This window comes from Cebidichthys violaceus, unplaced genomic scaffold, assembly GCF_023349555.1.
Source record: "Cebidichthys violaceus isolate CVI_PGR_0920_01 unplaced genomic scaffold, fCebVio1.0.p SCAF_62, whole genome shotgun sequence".
Lineage (NCBI taxonomy): Eukaryota > Metazoa > Chordata > Actinopteri > Perciformes > Stichaeidae > Cebidichthys > Cebidichthys violaceus.
Genome location: NW_027176839.1, coordinates 648,708 through 669,082, shown reverse-complemented (window position 1 = coordinate 669,082; position 20,375 = coordinate 648,708). Strand labels below are relative to the sequence as shown.

General features: G+C 40.9%; 1 protein-coding gene across 5 annotated transcripts in view; it reads right to left on the bottom strand.

Annotated features, from left to right (window-relative positions):
* adgrd2 (adhesion G protein-coupled receptor D2) overlaps positions 1-20,375 on the bottom strand; it is a 60,102-nt gene that overhangs the window by 19,018 nt on the left and 20,709 nt on the right. For all 5 annotated transcript variants that reach the window (XM_068734258.1, XM_068734257.1, XM_068734254.1 and 2 more), the window contains exon 19: positions 4,235-4,355. In XM_068734258.1, coding sequence (XP_068590359.1) covers positions 4,235-4,355 — 121 coding nt within the window. The remainder of the gene's footprint in view (positions 1-4,234; positions 4,356-20,375) is intronic.

Here is a 20,375-nt window from a genome sequence, read left to right as displayed (position 1 = left end):
TAGAGGACTTCTCGGTCTTTACACTACGTCAATTTGTCTAATGTCTAGTGTCTAATAATGACTCAGATGGGTTTACGCTGGAGTTAGATGAAATTCTGCTGCATCTCATACAGACACGAGAGGGTGCCTTGTGTGTCGTCATCAAGAAACCACGGACCAAGTGTTGGTTTTTGATGCCCTGGGGGTGAGGCCAGGTTAGCAGATATGTCCAACAGCCACAGTTGAAGATGATGTGAAAAGCCTGTCATCGTAGAGAGTGGCGAGATGCGATAATCGTTTAAATACTGGGATAACAGTGCACATTTCTCACAAGTCTCACCTGAAAAACATTCAGTTCAAACCCTGCTTACGTTGTCAGTGTGCTTAAATGTCAGCTTGTTGCAGTGACAGAAATATAGGAGCCACACTGCAGTGTGTATACTGTGTGTACAGTGTGTGTACAGTGTGTAACCTGCACCACACCATTACCAACAGTACGCCTAATAAATCAGACAGATCAATAAGTCAGTGTTGAGACAGACATTTAGTGGACAGAAGCAGAAAAGGAAGATCTAGAGATATCGGAGAGACTAGTGTAGTGGATTAAAACCTACACTGGATATTATTATTCAGCACAGTTTTGCCCTCAGGCTCTGCTGTCTTGGCTTGTAGACTCTCTGTGCCATACTTTGCTTTTATAGACTGTTGAAGCAGCCCAGTAAAATCACTTTTCTTTGTCAAAAGAAGAAGATGGGCTGGCCCAGCATCATCCTCCTACCTACATGAGGAAGAACTCCTACTGTAGTGTTATCTGCCCTCAGCTGGACACTGGCAGTAAATCTGAATTAACTAGCAGCTCTCTGGGGGTCACCCAGGGGCTAGCTCATTTTGATTAATTAAAGACCCGGGAAGAGCTCGGAGGGGTGGGTGGGGTCAGAGAAGACAAAGAGAGAGAATGGACGGAAAGTATAAGCAAAACAGGGACAGCGTATTGAAAAAGGTTGATGTGAGAGAAGAGTGTCTACGAGAGGAAGTAACTGCTGTGTTATCAGGGGAGGAGAGCTGGAGGTAGATGTGGTATGACCTGCCGTTCAAAGGCCTCCTGGCTTCTCCCACACATACACGCACATGCACGCTCGCAAGCATGCACAAATACACATGAAGGTGCATGAACAGTGGCCCCAGTGCACTAGTTACTAGTTATGAAATGCGCACACACACACGAAACAAATACACACACAAACACACATGCTGTGGCATCATAATGAGGTTATTAGGAGGTAATTCAACTGTAGCAGGACAGCACAGAAGGCCCAGGTATAAAATGCACGGCCCGCCATTGCACACACATAATCACACCCAACTATTAGATTAGTATATATATATATTAGGGGTATAACGGTTCACAACATTCTTGGTTCGGTTCAATACGACACAGTGGTGCCACGGTTCGGTACGTTTTCATTAGAGCAAAAAAACAGAAATACCAGAGAAATTTCCTTGATATAAAAATATTTTTATTTATTAAAATTATTATCATAAAGTATGTTTTTTTTATTTTGAACAATGATGGATTAATTTGTGTAGAGGAAACTGCAGCAACTCCTGTTTTGTGCTTCAGTGAAAGGAGGTCACAATCTCTGATCTTTGGAGGAGGCGAGAGATCCGCTGCACTGCTGTTTCTGAGATGCTAGATTGATGACATGGGCAAAGGATCCTATTTGTGGTCCTAGTCCAGCAGCTCTAACAGCATTTATTATATTCCTGGCATTGTCAGTCATCACAGGAATAGTTACATTAGCTCGCTTCAACTTCCACTGCTTCTGTCATCTCTTGGGCCAAATCCTCGCTGTGAGACTTTCAAAGGGGCGTGTCTGAAGAACATGGCTCTTCATCTCCCATTCAGTAGTGAGGTAATGTGTTGTTACAATCAAGGTAGCTTTGTGTAGTCTATGAAGTCCAGCCGTCTGTTGTCAGAGCAGCAGCGGGAGCTTCGGACATTTGATTCTCTGTTTGTTTTATTACAAAACAGGAATTATGGTTTGTCGAAATGGGCTCGTGAATGAGTAGTGTCACTGGGCTCAATAACATTAAGCATGTTCGTACAGCCTGCGGTTTCCACCCCAGAGTAAGGTCTCATAGCCGCGGCAATAAATATAACAATCGCCTGTTCAGACACGTGGCGACACACGTGTCTGAACAGAATAGAATGTTGATCTTCAGTGGTGTGTCAGTCTGCACATTGTCTGTTTCATCAGGTTGTCCGTTACATCAAGATGGTTCAACTGTAGTAGGACAGTACTGAAAGCTGAAGTCCTTTCGCTACATTAAGAACAGAAAAGAACGATGCCGAAGGAACAAAGAGACTTTTGCTTTTTTGGGTATTTTGGTTAGACACATATGCAACGCTGAGTACCGTGTAATATGTGCGGTATTTGTTATAAATGTATGTTGGTACATAGAGGGTGATAAGAAGCTGTACCTGGAGGGGCTGAGGACCCAGGGGAATTTAGGTGAAGAAAATAGGAAGAGACAGAAGACACGCCACACAAACAGCTGTTCACCGCTCGCTTGCCGGTTCTTGTGTTAAAAATGGCCGCTTAATAATTAAATGCACGATAAAATAATTTTTGTTAATTAATGCGTTAACATGAAGAAAAAAAAAGATATATATATATATATATATATATATATATATATATATATATATATATATATATATATATGGACATATGTATATGTAAAATCAACAATGTGTTTGATTTTTAAAGTAAAATGTGTTTCTTGCGCTATTTTACTGGAAAAGTAGAAAGGTCAAAGAGAAAGCTTTCAGTGGGAATAAGCATATAATTTTGGTATAGATAAGCAACTGACTTTATCCCCCAAAAAATCTAACTTTGATGGATATGGGTTTGCCTTTTTGAGGATTTATATATCAAATGGCACCTTTATAGATATAATGCAGTCTTCTTTATAGTTGTGTGCATTGGTGTCAATAAACAGCAATTCCAAGCACCTGCTCTCTATTCAACATTGTGTCGGAGGGCATGCTCTCTCTGCATTGAGTAACATGTCATTATGTCAGTGGTTTACATTACAAGTGCACTTATTTTAGGCCAAAACATGTCATTTTTTTAACCCGAAACAAGTGCTTTTTTCACAACGTTAACCATGTGTTACAATGTTAACCGCTAACCCCCTTTGTTTCACAACGTTAACCACGTGTTACAACGTACACCGCCACCATTTCACAACAATAACCACATGTTACAACAATAACCACACGTCACAAAGTTAACCACGTGTTACAACGTTAAAAACGCTTACAACACTAACCACCACCGTTTCACAATGTTAATCATATGTTACAACGTTAACCGGCAACCTTTTACAACGTTATCCACGTTACAATGTTAACCACCATCGTTTTACAACGTTATCTACGTGTTACAATGTTAACCACCATTGTTTTACAACATTAACCACATACCACATTTACTGTGAGTGTTTCACAATGTTAACTGCAACTGTTTCACAAAGTATTCATTAATACTTTATGAAACGGTCACGGACCGTGGCTAAGTGGAGAGCAGGGCCGCCTTTCAATCAGAGGGTCGGCAGTTCGATCCCCAGCTAGCGGAGCTCCTGCTCCGCTCGTCTCATGTCTATGTGTCCTTGAGCAAGACACTTAACCCAAAAATTGCTCACGTAGCTGTGTCTACTGTGTAGATAGATACTGAATTGTAAGTCGCTTTGGATAAAAGCGTCTGCTGAATGACCAAAATGTAATGTAATGTAATTAAGATACTTAAAGATCTTTAAGGACGGGGCCTCTGCTAAATTGGAAAATATGACAAGGATGTATATGTTTCTGTTTGTACAAAAAAGGAGACTCCCCATCTGAATTCTTACCCCAGTCCACCCCTGGTTGCTTTCAACATATTCATCCATGTCAGATGTGTCTTGGAGCTGCTTCAGGGTGTGCTTTGACGGTGTACTGTCTTTTTTTGAAATAATTTGGAGGGTACCATAATGTGTTGAAGTGGTGAGTGGTGTTTCTTGCCACCTGATGAATGTAAGAACAGTATTCTCTCTCTTTGAGCTCTGGTTTTGTTCTCTACCTACTCAATATCTGTCTCTTTAGCTACTAAATGTTCCACTATGTTCACCAGCTAGTCTGTAACTGTGTTTGCTGTTTGGTAGTGCCTGCTGCTGCAAAAAACTACCATATGAAAGCGGTGAGATGTTTTTTTACCTGGAGTGCATTGAGAACGATGAAAATATAGGCAACTACTATCGACAGATGGACGAGCACTCCACACAGCCAGGTCAAACCCAGCACTGGCAGCAGGATGAGAACTGGACGGGTCACAGCCCTGGAAAAAAAATACACAGAATGTCCACACATGAATCATAAGTGCATATACAGTATGTGCATGAATTACTCTCAAATACAGATGCATGAGAATTGGGTCTAACAGACCACAGGAACAAAACTTGTGTTGTGGCACCTTTTGATTCCTCAGTGCTCTCTTCTCTTTGTCAACCATTATACAAAACATGGGTATAGGCCAAGAGAAGGAGCCAGCAAAGTGGAGTTTTCAAGGTATTTTGATGACAATTTCTCCTTGAATATTTCCTACTTGAATCCTGATCAAACATCTCAGCACAGCTATAGATTTTACCGCCTACCACATACTCCTGTTTCTTTGCAATCATCCTTTCAGGGATCCTGGTGCTTATGCGGCCAATAACCGTTCCATGGGGCAAGGCAGAAAAGGTTGCCTTTGTTCAAACCACTATTGTTGTCACACTGCAGCACCTGGGTAGAGAGATCGAGTTTTCAGACTGCGCTATGCCTGCAAGGACAAAGCCAGCACTCACTTCTCTCTCTCCCCTTTTATTTTTGAAAGTCGTTCTCCCTCTAATCTCCTGAATTCACGTAACACTCTAGAGCTGGCACAGACATGTACTTTCAGTCTGTTTGTGAGGGAATGAAGAGAGACAGTGGGGGCGGGAAGGTTGGGGGGTGGCGTTGTGGCATTTCCATCATAGACAAATGTGCGAAGGAAGAATCTGGATGGAATAGAATAGAATATAGGAAATAGAATAGAAAAAAATATATAGAAAATATAGAAAAGAAGTGCAGAGGCTCGATCGATTAAAGCTTGAATCCTCTGTGTTGTTTGTTTGGACTCATCTCATGTGTTGGCAGCACGATGGTGCAGTGGATAGCACCAGCTGGTTGGGTCTTTTTGCTGCATGTTGGGTTGAAGGACTTTTTACCTAACTATGAAAAGACATTCAAGTCTCTCCTTAGCTATAAGACATATTAGCAATTCCTTCTAATTCCAGTGTACTGACCTGTTTTTAACCTAATTAGTATACTCAAAATACTGAAAGAAAAATGCCACTAATACTATATATTTGTCCAGGTTTGGATACATCTGTCTCAGAAATTTCTGCCTTTACCCAAATGCCATGGAGGTGAATTTTGTTTTAATTGTGTTCAAACGTCCCCATTAATCTGGATACTGCACAGATCTCACTGTCAACTGTTCATTGGTAGAAGGTAACAACAAGGTATGTGGATTGTCATGGGTAATATGCTTACTGTTAAATGGACTTGCATTTACATAGCCTCTTTATTCTAACCACTAAAAGCATTGAACACTACATGCCAACATTCATACATTCACACACACATTCACACACTGATGCCTTATAAAGTGCCACCTGCTCGTCAGATTGTAATCCAATCATTCCCACACTCTCACACATCAATGGCACAGCCTTCTGCAGCCATTTGCGGGTTCAGTATCTTGCAGACTAGAGGAGCTAGGGATTGAACCTCCGATCATCCAATTAGTGGACGACCTGCTCTACCTCCTGAGCAGCCCCAGCCACCCCTTAATGCCGCTCTAATGTCAATCCATATGGAGTTTATATGTTTTGCAAGAAATGCATCACCTGTATGTGTACAGTATATGGAAAAAAGTAATTTGCACCATAATTAGCATCAGTGGTTCAGGTGCTAAAAATGTTGCTTGGATACATAACTATACTGTAACAGTAGCAATGTTTGTATAATGTATATTCATAATCATGTAACCATAGCTATATAGATAGACCTGACACAATAAAAAGGGAAATTGTTTTGCTGCTCAGCCTTTGACTAACAATAACACACTATGTATTCAAAGTTGAAGCAGAGTGATTGTAATAGGAAATAAAAATGTATAATAACACATCAAACATTTCTCTCTGCTACAAGCTGCTGGCTTATTTAAAGCCTAAGTCTGCTGAAATATTTTCTTATTGTTAAGAAATCCCTTGAAAAGAACAAACCAAAGCAACAAATCTATCCACTAACAAGTAATGTGTGTGTATCAGCTTGCTCTATTTTATTCCTCTGTGCCACAGAGCTCCATTGTTGTCCAAAAATGATTAAAAACACATCACTCAAGCTTTAGCTGCTAACGTTCTGCTTCCAGTCATCCCTGCAGAGACACCAGCTCCGTCTGCAGAGGATGAAGACAACATCACATCGGCAAATGGTACATACTGCTTCTGTCTAGGTCGGTAAGCTGTTTCCGCCATGGCTTTAACAGCTCAGAGGCTTAATTATGTCTTGCCCGCAATACCAGACAACTAGCAAAGTGCAGTGTGAGCTCCACAGGTCTGGTGGATTTTCTCAGGGGTGCATGGTTGCACAGGGGCATCTTGTCCTGGCACGCCCCCCTTAGACGAAGGCCTCGCGATCTACATTCCAAAGTCAGTTGGCTGGTCAGAGAGCTGGTTCTAGGGTTTGTGGCAGTTGCCCATCAAGTGGTATTGCTGGGTCTCCTGCACATGCAGTGCCTGCAGACCTGGAGGACCAACACTTCAACCTCCTCCAGCAACAGGCAGTGTCCTTGGTCCGCTTTAGGTCCCTGATACGGGGAAGACACGTTTTGGTGAGGACTGACAACAGCATCATCATGACTTTAAACATCATCATGACCTTAATCAACAGGCAGGGCGACATTTCATTTGATGGACTTTCTGTACCGGAGGTACAGACCATGCAGGCAGCAAGAGTGGGATCCTCTTTTGCCTGTTACAGGTCAAATTGGTCAGGGTTCCAATGCTGGTGCAAGGACAGGAGAATAGCTGCCCTGTTCTATGCAGTTGGGTCTATTCTCTTTTATGAGAGGATGTTGTATGTTGTAGGGATTATAAAGCCCTCTGAGACAAATCTGTGATTTGTGATACTGAGCTACACAAATAAATTTGAATAGAACTGAATTGTATGCAATGTTTGATGGTAGGTGGTCAAACTCAAACTAACACATTGCTGGTTTAAGTCTTTTCACAGTTTAATGTTAAGAACTGGTACTTAAGAAAGCGTGGTAGCAGAAGATTGAACTTGATGGCAAGCGACTGTTCTTTGACAACGACTATGTAGCTGACATAATGGATCCGGTACCGGACGCCCTATACCAACATACAAGTGTACTGGGATGCCGGACTGCGGATCTACGAGAGCGCCTACGAAGCTGCATGGGACCTGAATAAATGTGGGATAAAGGTGTTGGTGACGTCAGGGTGAACACCGCGGGTGCCATGAAGGAGAGGCTGAATGAGGTGTTGCCATGGAAACGTACTGACGCGTCAGACAGCGCAGCCCAGCGTCCCAGAGAGAGACTCACCGAGTTCAGACCGAGCCCACCGCCTTAAAACGAAGGGATTGAAATGAAGTAGACCAGATAAATAATAAACATTCTAGACCTAAACTGTTTTTTTCTTTTTATACCACAAAACTGGGACACAGGCTATGTCACTTTGAAATCAGCAATGGGAGAGACAGAGCCATAGTTTTAGTCATCTATACTGCTATTTTCCAACCTGACGTCTGGGGATTGAGATTCTGACTCTTACACAGGCTTTTTTTTTTTTCTTGTCGTTTGATTACTTTGGTATGGTCTTTCCCAAATGAAAATATGCAAACCCTGGCTAAATATTTAGGAAGACGTACGACTCACACTAGTGTGCCGTGAGAGATTGTCAGGTGTGCAGTGGGAAAATGTCCAATTTCACTTAATCAGTCCAAAAAATATTATTTAGTTTCTGCAAATACTGTGCCCTTGTTGAGCGTCTGAGCCTGCAATATAGTGGCTGATTAAGTAGTTAAAAACTCTTCCATGCCAGTGGGTGGCAGTAGGTAGCGCAATAATGACCTTATTAATTTAAACCCGTTAAGCCCTAAGCCTTTTTGTAGGCCTCTCCTTGATTTTTGCAACCCATAGTAAAGAGAGTGATTTTCGTCTAAATATAAGGTGTATTTTAATAGTTTTTCTATTTTAGAAAGCTGACCCTTGTGAAATTTGTTCTGATTTGTAAATATCAGTATATATGTTACTGGTTAAGAGAACAGTAAGATGGAACACAGCATAAATTGAAATTCTTTATCTCCGATTATAAATTAATCCAATTTTGATAAGATATTTTTTTTTTATGTTGTAGTTGTAAGCTCAAACCTCTCCCAGATCATAGCCCAATGGGTTGAGAGTCTCTCTGCACAATGTTTTCTTTGATAAAGTGAAGCATTCAAGAGCTAGAGAGGTCTGAGTGCAGAGATTTCAGCCGAGGTCAACCAAAATGTCATTTGGTTCCAGCTGTTCCATTGTAATTTTATATAGTATATAATTATATATTTCACTTCTTTTATGACTAATAGTGTTCAATCTATCATATGCAGCAGTTTGGCATCATTTAGAGAGCCTGGATCCTCTCTGAGCCTGTTTATGTCTGTCATCCATGGGATTTTCTCATCTGGCTTCCACTACAGGTCTCCTAGTTCAGCCTATGGTTGGTCGATTTCAGTCAATGGACCCTGCTTAGAAGCGTCTGAGTCCTGGCTATCTAACAAACACCTCGTGATTTTGATAGACAGAAGCGTTAGCCAGTAGGGAGTAAATCCGTGGCGCGTCACCTGAAACGTGCGCAAAAGGCCGTGGGGGGATGGGTTCCTTTGTTAGACGGACCCTTGTTTCTGCACGGGGGACATTTCAGAGACGCACCGGAAATACGTAGAAATATTGTTGATGGAAATAAGCGGAGATATACAGCAGAACAACGAAAAGGTAAGGACCTTTGGATGATTTTGAAGGATATTACGCATTGTGTTTCTGGTGTTTGTTTGCTCACAGCCTTGTGAGGGTTTACTGGAGAGACGATCTGATGGTAGTTCTGGAATCAGTGTCGAATGCTTTTTGCTATCACGGTTGCCTATGCTAACCGTTAGCTTTGTTATGCTAACTCGGAGAAGAGCGAGTTATGGCTAGAAATACGTGATTTTGTGATAAATCTTTTATTTGCATACACTATTTGTGTAGAATAGTGTTTGGAGTGTGTAAGAATGTCTTAGATTGATTGTTTTACCCAGATTTTGAATTTTCTTTTTGAATTTTTTATTTTTTTTTCATATTCATAAATACATGCATAAATGGACATTTTTGGACGGTAAATGCTACAGCGGACCCGAATTCGGGTCCGTCGGGCTAAATTAAATGATGCGCGGGAAAGGTTGCGGTGACAAGACGAACAGCAAAGGACAAATATTTGAAAAGGAAAAATGCAGACTCTGAACTAGGCCCTGGACAACATTCTAACCCGGATGAAAAGCCTCATAAGGATCAACAAATTGAGAGACTTGTCATTAAGTTGTCAGCGGCCCTCGGTACAATTATATCCGGCCCGCGAGAAAATATCATATGTCACACCACAGAGCTCCGGGACGAAAAGTGGTGATGTTAACTGGCCTTTTTGCGCGACATAACGAAGCATCTCACTGCGCTAAACCTCCAGCTTCAGGGACGGGGACATGTGACCACAGACATGTGTGATGCAGTGAGAGCTTTCCAAGCCAATCTGCGCCTGTGGGTCACTCAGATGCAGTGAGGAAACTTGGGTCACTTTCAGTGTTGCCAAACCTTGTCTTCACCACTGTGTTGGTAAAACATACCAAAAATAACAATGGAGAGGTTAATCCTACAATCTTGTGGGACGCTCTTAAAGCAGTTATGAGAAGGAAAGTTATTGCTAAGACAGCAGCTATCAAGAGAGCTAAAAAAGAACCATACAAGAAGGAAAAGGAAAAACTGCTTGAAATCGAACAACAGCACAAAAATACCAGCGATTCTACATTGCTACCAAAAATTAAAGAAACTAGAGACAATATAGATAAGCTACTAACTACAGAGACAGAAAAGAACACAAGATTTCTTAAACAATATGGTTACAAATCAAATTTCAGGAACTATTATCAAAATGTTTATAGGATTATAAGAACCAAATTAAAGCTGCAAGCAGCATTGATCGGGCCCTCGCAACGTCACACAAGTCGAGGGTACTGGCAGGACTCTGGTTGATGCGGCAATGCATTTCTGTGACCATCATACACTGCATGCACAAGTTAGATGATATTTCCTGCGTCGACCAGCAGCATAGCAAGACCATGTTGCCAGGTCTTAAGCCTCAAATGTTTTGAGTGTACCTCCGATACAATCATAAGAGAAATTCATACAAAATTCAAATTGGCTGACTTCCGGTTGGGTTTAGAGCATGGACCCCTAAGACTTTTTTTTAAGTCTACATGTGATACACCTGCTTACTTAATTTCATACATCTCGGTGAAACGTACAGCGAGGGCTGCATCGTCGAAATATTGTAGGGGGCGCTATCGAGCCGAGTTGCCACTCTGAAGCATTAAAATCACATCAGATAACTACATTCAGGATTTTAAATGTGTGTGACAAGTTTGATTTTGTTTTGAGTATTTTTAGCCCCTCAAAAACACCTTTGTTTTTCATGGCGAGGAATGCATCGCCACGGCTAAAACAGACTAAAATTCAAAATGGCTGACTTCCGGTTGGGTTTAGGGCATGGCCCCAAGAGACTTTTATTTAAGTCCACATGTGATACATGTGCCTACCAAATTTTGTTATTCTATGTGAAACGTACTGCGAGGGCTGCTTCGTCGAAATTTTGTAGGGGGCGCTATTGAGCCGATTTAACACTCTGATTGAATAAAATCATATTATAGAACTACATTTTGGCCTTGTGATCTGTGTGTCAAGTTTGCTTGTGTTTCGAGCTTTTTTAACCTCTCCAAATGACCATCGTTTTTCACGGCGAAGACTGCGTTACAATGGCAACGGCGTTTGACAAAACATCAAAAGCTTAGAGAACTGGCATTATGAACTTCTTACATTTGTGTGGAACAAATTTGATGTCGATCTGATTTTCCAACTAAGAGAAACAAGCCGAAGTATAAAGACTTTAACTTACTGTTGCCAGTAGGTGGCGCTATGACTATGATTCAAAATTGTCATATACATGTGTTCAGGGTCAGGATGTTATGACATCTGAGAAATTTGGAGCAGATTAGGCAATGTACAGCCGAGTTACAACAACTTCCTGTTTCATGGCGAATGGTGTTTTTTTGCCGCCACGCCACGGACACATAGTTCGATAACTTTTTGATCTTTGAGTATCGTTTCACTGCCAAGGTCTCAAGAGCATACTGACCAAATCTGAAGGCAATTGGGTTTAATCTCTTGGAGGAGTTCGTTAAAGTAGAGCGCCTGGAAATTGAAAAAACAACACTAGAAATTCAGACTAAATTCAAAATGGCTGACTTCCGGTTGGATTTAGGGCATGGCCCCAAGAGACTTTTATTCAAGTCCACATGTGATACATGTGCCTACCAAATTTTGTTAATCTATGTGAAACGTACTGCGAGGGCTGCTTCGTCGAAATTTTGTAGGGGGCGCTATTGAGCCGATTTAACACTCTGATTGAATAAAATCATATTATAGAACTACATTTTGGCCTTGTGATCTGTGTGTCAAGTTTGCTTGTGTTTCGAGCTTTTTTAACCTCTCCAAATGACCATCATTTTTCACGGCAAAGACTGCGTTACCACGGCAACGGCGTTCGACGAAACATCAAAAGCTTAGAGAACTGGCATTATGAACTTCTTACATTTGTGTGGAACAAATTTGATGTTGATCTGATTTTCCAACTTAGAGAAACAAGCCAAAGTATAAAGACTTTAACTTACTGTTGCCAGTAGGTGGCGCTATGACTATGATTCAAAATTGGCTTGCAGATGTCTTCAGGCCTGGAGTTTAATCAAACATGTGAAATCTGGTAAAGATCTGATGATGCAGAGTCGAGTTACATCAGTTTATTCGTTCATGGCGAAGGATCGAAATTCGCAGAGCCGCCACGTCGCCACGCTTCGACAACTTCCTACAATTTTCACAATGAAGCATTATCAAGGTCTTAAGGCTTTTGTGACAAAATTTGAGAGGGATCCGATTAATCTGTGAGCAGTAGGGTGTCAAAGTACACAACCTATGACTTCCTGTTGCCACTAGGTGGCGCTATTACTATGATTCAAAATGGTCATATACATGTGTTCAGGGTCAGGATGTTATGACATATGAGAAATTTGGAGCAGATTAGGCAATGTACAGCCGAGTTACAACAACTTCCTGTTTCATGGCGAATGGTGTTTTTTTGCCGCCACGCCACGGACACATAGTTCGATAACTTTTTGATCTTTGAGTATCGTTTCACTGCCAAGGTCTCAAGAGCATACTGACCAAATCTGAAGGCAATCGGGTTTAATCTCTAGGAGGAGTTCGTTAAAGTACGGCGCCTTGAAACGGTCCAAAAACGTCATAAAATTCAAAATGGCCGACTTCCTGTTGAGTTTAGGATATACCTCCTTTTGATTGTTTTGTACGTCCCATCACGTTCCACATACCTACCAAATTTCATACAGCTAGGTGAAACCCAAAGTTGGGGCTACTCTGTAGGGGGCGCTATCGAGCCAAAATGTCATGCCGCAGCTGGACACCCCAATAATACTGGAATTTTCACCACGATTGAATTTTGTGCCAAATTTCAAAAGATTCCCAGTATCCCAAGCACCTCCTTTTTGCGATGAAACTGGTACGATAATAATAATAATAATAATAATAATAATAATAATAATAAAAAACATTAGAATAACAATAGGTCCTCCGCTCCGACTACGTCGGTGCTCGGGCCCTAATTAAAGCTGCAAGCAGCATTGATCGGGCCCTCGCAACGTCACACACGTCGAGGGTACTGGCAGGACTCTGGTTGACGCGGCCATGCATTTCTGTGACCATCATACATTGCGTGCACGAGTTAAACAGTATTTCCTGCCTCAACCAGCAGCATAGCAAGATCATGTTGCCAGGTCGAGTGTACCTCCGATACAATCATAAATGTAAGCCTGTTAAGATCATTAAGAAAATGAATGTGTGAATGTGTTTATAAAATAACAGACCGTCAGTTTACTGGGATGGGGTTCAACTCCCTGCAGTGTCCTGCTGATTGTATTTGAACTTACATGAAAGTTAACAGAGCAGTATTGTCATTTGCTTTTACTTGAACACTTTAATTTAACACTGTTTTCATTTTAAGCTCTTCTATAACTTTAGATTGTAGTGTGAAGCATTCATTGTAACATTTAACGTGATTTTCATGTAGAAGCTCTGGACAGATCATTTGTACTAATGCCCACTGACATGGTTTGAGAACCACTGTTGTCTAACTTTTGCTCTCCATGCATCTTAGTTTGCACATATTTAGATCAGAGAAGTCTTTTTCTCATGGTGTGCACACGAACCCTTTAAATAAATTCAGTGTTTGGGCTGCTGTAATTAAAGAATCCTGCTTACTTCTGTGGTTGCCAGTAGGTGCTGCTATGACTATGAGTTAATATTGGCATGCAAAAGTCCTAAAATCATGACAGTAATCAAGCATGTCAAGTTTGGGGCAGTTTTGACAAAGTAAGGTTGAGTTACAACAGCTTGGTGGATGATGGCGAATCATGTAAAATTGCCGCGACACCAAGTCCATGTTATCCGATGAAACATCAAGCTTTTAGTAACTTTTAATCATTAAGGTCTTTAGGTTGTTCTGACCAAATTCTAAGCTGATCGGATTATTTCCCTAGGAGGAGATCGTAGTGCAGCACCTGGAAAAGGAAATGAAACCACAAGAAATTCATACAAAATTCAAATTGGCTGACTTCCGGTTGGGTTTAGAGCATGGACCCCTAAGACTTTTTTTTAAGTCTACATGTGATACACCTGCTTACTTAATTTCATACATCTAGGTGAAACGTACAGCGAGGGCTGCATCGTCGAAATATTGTAGGGGGCGCTATCGAGCCGAGTTGCCACTCTGAAGCATTAAAATCACATCAGATAACTACATTCAGGATTTTAAATGTGTGTGACAAGTTTGATTTTGTTTTGAGTATTTTTAGCCCCTCAAAAACACCTTTGTTTTTCATGGCGAGGAATGCATCGCCACGGCAACGGCATTTCACGAAACAACAAGCTTTGAGTAACTTTTAATCACAAAGGTCTTTAGATTGTTCTGACCAAATTCTAAGTTGATCTGATTAGTTCCCTGGGAGGAGTTCATTAAAGTAGAGCGCCTGGAAATTGAAAAAACGACACTAGAAATTCAGACTAAATTCAAAATGGCTGACTTCCGGTTGGGTTTAGGGCATGGCCCCAAGAGACTTTTATTTAAGTCCACATGTGATACATGTGCCTACCAAATTTTGTTAATCTATGTGAAACGTACAGCGAGGGCTGCTTCGTCGAAATTTTGTAGGGGGCGCTATTGAGCCGATTTAACACTCTGATTGAATAAAATCATATTATAGAACTACATTTTGGCCTTGTGATCTGTGTGTCAAGTTTGCTTGTGTTTCGAGCTTTTTTAACCTCTCCAAATGACCATCGTTTTTCACGGCGAAGACTGCATTACCACGGCAACGGCGTTCGACGAAACATCAAAAGCTTAGAGAACTGGCATTATGAACTTCTTACATTTGTGTGGAACAAATTTGATGTTGATCTGATTGTCCAACTAAGAGAAACAAGCCAAAGTATAAAGACTTTAACTTACTGTTGCCAGTAGGTGGCGCTATGACTATGATTCAAAATTGGCTTGCAGATGTCTTCAGGCCTGGAGTTTAATCAAACATGTGAAATCTGGTAAAGATCTGATGATGCAGAGTCGAGTTACATCAGTTTATTCGTTCATGGCAAAGGATCGAAATTCGCAGAGCCACCACATCGCCACGCTTCGACAACTTCCTACAATTTTCACAATGAAGCATTATCAAGGTCTTAAGGCTTTTGTGACAAAATTTGAGAGGGATCCGATTAATCTGTGAGCAGTAGGGTGTCAAAGTACACAACCTATAACTTCCTGTTGCCACTAGGTGGCGCTATTACTATGATTCAAAATGGTCATATACATGTGTTCAGGGTCAGGATGTTATGACATATGAGAAATTTGGAGCAGATTAGGCAATGTACAGCCGAGTTACAACAACTTCCTGTTTCATGGCGAATGGTGTTTTTTTGCCGCCACGCCACGGACACATAGTTCGATAACTTTTTGATCTTTGAGTATCATTTCACTGCCAAGGTCTCAAGAGCATACTGACCAAATCTGAAGGCAATCGGGTTTAATCTCTAGGAGGAGTTCGTTAAAGTACGGCGCCTTGAAACGGTCCAAAAACGTCATAAAATTCAAAATGGCCGACTTCCTGTTGAGTTTAGGATATACCTCCTTTTGATTTTTTTGTACGTCCCATCACGTTCCACATACCTACCAAATTTCATACAGCTAGGTGAAACCCAAAGTTGGGGCTACTCTGTAGGGGGCGCTATCGAGCCAAAATGTCATGCCGCAGCTGGACACCCCAATAATACTGGAATTTTCACCACGATTGAATTTTGTGCCAAATTTCAAAAGATTCCCAGTATCCCAAGCACCTCCTTTTTGCGATGAAACTGGTACGATAATAATAATAATAATAATAATAATAAAAAACATTAGAATAACAATAGGTCCTCCGCTCCGACTACGTCGGTGCTCGGGCCCTAATAATAAAAAACATTAGAATAACAATAGGTCCTCTGCTCCGACTACGTCGGTGCTCGGGCCCTAATAATAATAATAATAATAATAATAAAAAACATTAGAATAACAATAGGTCCTCCGCTCCGACTACGTCGGTGCTCGGGCCCTAATAATTAAAGCTGCAAGCAGCATTGATCGGGCCCTCGCAACTTCACACACGTCGAGGGTACTGGCAGGACTCTGGTTGATGCGGCAATGCATTTCTGTGACCATCATACACTGCATGCACTAGTTAGATGATATTTCCTGCGTCGACCAGCAGCATAGCAAGACCATGTTGCCAGGTCTTAAGCCTCAAATGTTTTGAGTGTACCTCCGATACAATAATAAATGTAAGCCTGTTAAGATCATTAAGAAAATGAACGTGTGAATGTGCTTCAGTATTTGTAACATAACAGACTGTCAGGTTACTGGGATGGAGTTCAACTCCCTGCAGTGTCCTACTGATTGTATTTGGACTTACATGAAAGTTAACAGAACAGCAGTGTCATTTGTTTTTACTTGAACACTTTAATTTGACACTGTTTTCATTTTAAGCTCTTCTGTAACTTTAGATTGTAGTGTGAAGCATTCATTGTAACATTTAACCTGATTCTCATGTAGAAGCTCTAGACAGATCATTTATACTAATGCCCACTGACATGGTTTGAAAAACACTGTTGATTAACTTTTGTTCTCCAAGCATCTTAGTTTGCACATATTTAGATCAGAGAAGTCTTTTTCTCATGGTGTGCCCACAAACCCTGTTTGGGCCGCTGTTATTATAGAATTCTGTTTACGTCCGTGGTTGCCAGTAGGTGGCGCTATGACTATGAGTTAATATTGGCATGCAGAAGTCCTAAAATCACAACAGCAATCAAGCATGTCAAGTTTGGGGCAGTTTTGACAAAGTAAGGTTGAGTTACAAAAGCTTGATGGATGATGACGAATCATGTAAAATTGCCGCGACACCAAGTCCATGTTATCCGATGAAACATCAAGCTTTTAGTAACTTTTAATCGTTAAGGTCTTTAGGTTGTTCTGACCAAATTCTAAGCTGATCGGATTATTTCCCTAGGAGGAGTTTGTAGTGCAGCACCTGGAAAAGGAAATAAAACCACAAGAAATTCATACAAAATTCAAATTGGCTGACTTCCGGTTGGGTTTAGAGCATGGACCCCTAAGACTTTTTTTTAAGTCTACATGTGATACACCTGCTTACTTAATTTCATACATCTAGGTGAAACGTACAGCGAGGGCTGCATCGTCGAAATATTGTAGGGGGCGCTATCGAGCCGAGTTGCCACTCTGAAGCATTAAAATCACATCAGATAACTACATTCAGGATTTTAAATGTGTGTGACAAGTTTGATTTTGTTTTGAGTATGTTTAGCCCCTCAAAAACACCTTTGTTTTTCATGGCGAGGAATGCATCGCCACGGCAACGGCATTTCACGAAACAACAAGCTTTGAGTAACTTTTAATCACAAAGGTCTTTAGATTGTTCTGACCAAATTCTAAGTGGATCTGATTAGTTCCCGGGGAGGAGTTCGTTAAAGTAGAGCGCCTGGAAATTGAAAAAACGACACTAGAAATTCAGACTAAATTCAAAATGGCTGACTTCCGGTTGGGTTTAGGGCATGGCCCCAAGAGACTTTTATTTAAGTCCACATGTGATACATGTGCCTACCAAATTTTGTTAATCTATGTGAAACGTACAGCGAGGGCTGCTTCGTCGAAATTTTGTAGGGGGCGCTATTGAGCCGATTTAACACTCTGATTGAATAAAATCATATTATAGAACTACATTTTGGCCTTGTGATCTGTGTGTCAAGTTTGCTTGTGTTTCGAGCTTTTTTAACCTCTCCAAATGACCATCGTTTTTCACGGCGAAGACTGCGTTACCACGGCAACGGCGTTCGACGAAACATCAAAAGCTTAGAGAACTGGCATTATGAACTTCTTACATTTGTGTGGAACAAATTTGATGTTGATCTGATTTTCCAACTTAGAGAAACAAGCCAAAGTATAAAGACTTTAACTTACTGTTGCCAGTAGGTGGCGCTATGACTATGATTCAAAATTGGCTTGCAGATGTCTTCAGGCCTGGAGTTTAATCAAACATGTGAAATCTGGTAAAGATCTGATGATGCGGAGTTGAGTTACATCAGTTTATTCGTTCATGGCGAAGGATCGAAATTCGCAGAGCCGCCACGTCGCCACGCTTTGACAACTTCCTACAATTTTCACAATGAAGCATTATCAAGGTCTTAAGGCTTTTGTGACAAAATTTGAGAGGGATCCGATTAATCTGTGAGCAGTAGGGTGTCAAAGTACACAACCTATGACTTCCTGTTGCCACTAGGTGGCGCGATTACTATGAATCTAAATTGTCATATACATGTGTTCAGGGTCAGGATGTTATGACATATGAGAAATTTGGAGCAGATTAGGCAATGTACAGCCGAGTTACAACAACTTCCTGTTTCATGGCGAATGGTGTTTTTTTGCCGCCACGCCACGGACACATAGTTCGATAACTTTTTGATCTTTGAGTATCGTTTCACTGCCAAGGTCTCAAGAGCATACTGACCAAATCTGAAGGCAATCGGGTTTAATCTCTAGGAGGAGTTCGTTAAAGTACGGCGCCTTGAAACGGTCCAAAAACGTCATAAAATTCAAAATGGCCGACTTCCTGTTTGGTTTAGGATATACCTCCTTTTGATTTTTTTGTACGTCCCATCACGTTCCACATACCTACCAAATTTCATACAGCTAGGTGAAACCCAAAGTTGGGGCTACTCTGTAGGGGGCGCTATCGAGCCAAAATGTCATGCCGCAGCTGGACACCCCAATAATACTGGAATTTTCACCACGATTGAATTTTGTGCCAAATTTCAAAAGATTCCCAGTATCCCAAGCACCTCCTTTTTGCGATGAAACTGGTACGATAATAATAATAATAATAATAATAATAATAAAAAACATTAGAATAACAATAGGTCCTCCGCTCCGACTACGTCGGTGCTCGGGCCCTAATTATAATAATAATAATAATAATAATAATAAAAAACATTAGAATAACAATAGGTCTTCCGCTCCGACTACGTCGGTGCTCGGGCCCTAATAATAATAAAAAACATTAGAATAACAATAGGTCCTCCGCTCCGACTACGTCGGTGCTCGGGCCCTAATAATAATAATAAAAAACATTAGAATAACAATAGGTCCTCCGCTCCGACTACGTCGGTGCTCGGGCCCTAATAATAAAAAACATTAGAATAACAGTGATTCCAAAGGGAAAGAACAGTGATACCTGCTCTGGTTATGGACCCATATCAATAACATAAATTATAAATGGACAATAGGTCTTCCGCTCCGACTACGTCGGTGCTCGGGCCCTAATAATAATAAAAAACATTAGAATAACAATAGGTCCTCCGCTCCGACTACGTCGGTGCTCGGGCCCTAATAATAAAAAACATTAGAATAACAATAGGTCCTCCGCTCCGACTACGTCGGTGCTCGGGCCCTAATAATAATAAAAAACATTAGAATAACAGTGATTCCAAAGGGAAAGAACAGTGATACCTGCTCTGGTTATGGACCCATATCAATAACATAAATTATAAATGATATACCTTGATTATTGCAAAAAGATATAGCACTTTATGAATGAAATTATAGATGAAGACCAGACCATCAAGGGGCGCAAAGCCAAGATAACTTAAGAAGAACCCTACCTATAATTGAACATATCAATGCAGCCCTAATAAGTCTTGATGCAGAAAAGGCATTTGACAGTGTCAACTTGACATTTCTGCATCAGGTACTTGAGAAATTTGGACTAAATGAAAAAATTCAATGTGTTAAAGCACTTTACCAAAATCCAACAGCAAGGATGAAAATAAATGGCAGTCTGACTGATAGTATAGCATTATCTATCAGGTCTACCAGGCAGGGATGATGTCTTGCACTGACTTTATTTGCAATTTGTATAGAGCCTCTGGCACAAGCAATTAGGCAGAATAAAGACCTTAAAGGGATAAAGGTTGGCAACAAAGAACACGTCATTGGGCTTTTTGCAGATGACGTGATCTGTTATTTAGAGAACCCTGACTCATGCCTCCCTATATTAATCAACCAACTTGAGACATTCGGCTCTTACTCTGGATATAAATTTAACTTGTCAAAAACAGAGATTTTAACACTGAATTACAAACCATCCGAAACTATACAACAAACACTTAACTTAAATTGGAGTTCTAAAAGAATGACATATCTAGGGGTTACTATAACAAAAAGTGTTGATGATCTACTGTATATAAAGCCAACTATAATAAAGTGGATCAAGACATTAGGAGTGATAGGGAGAGGTGGGA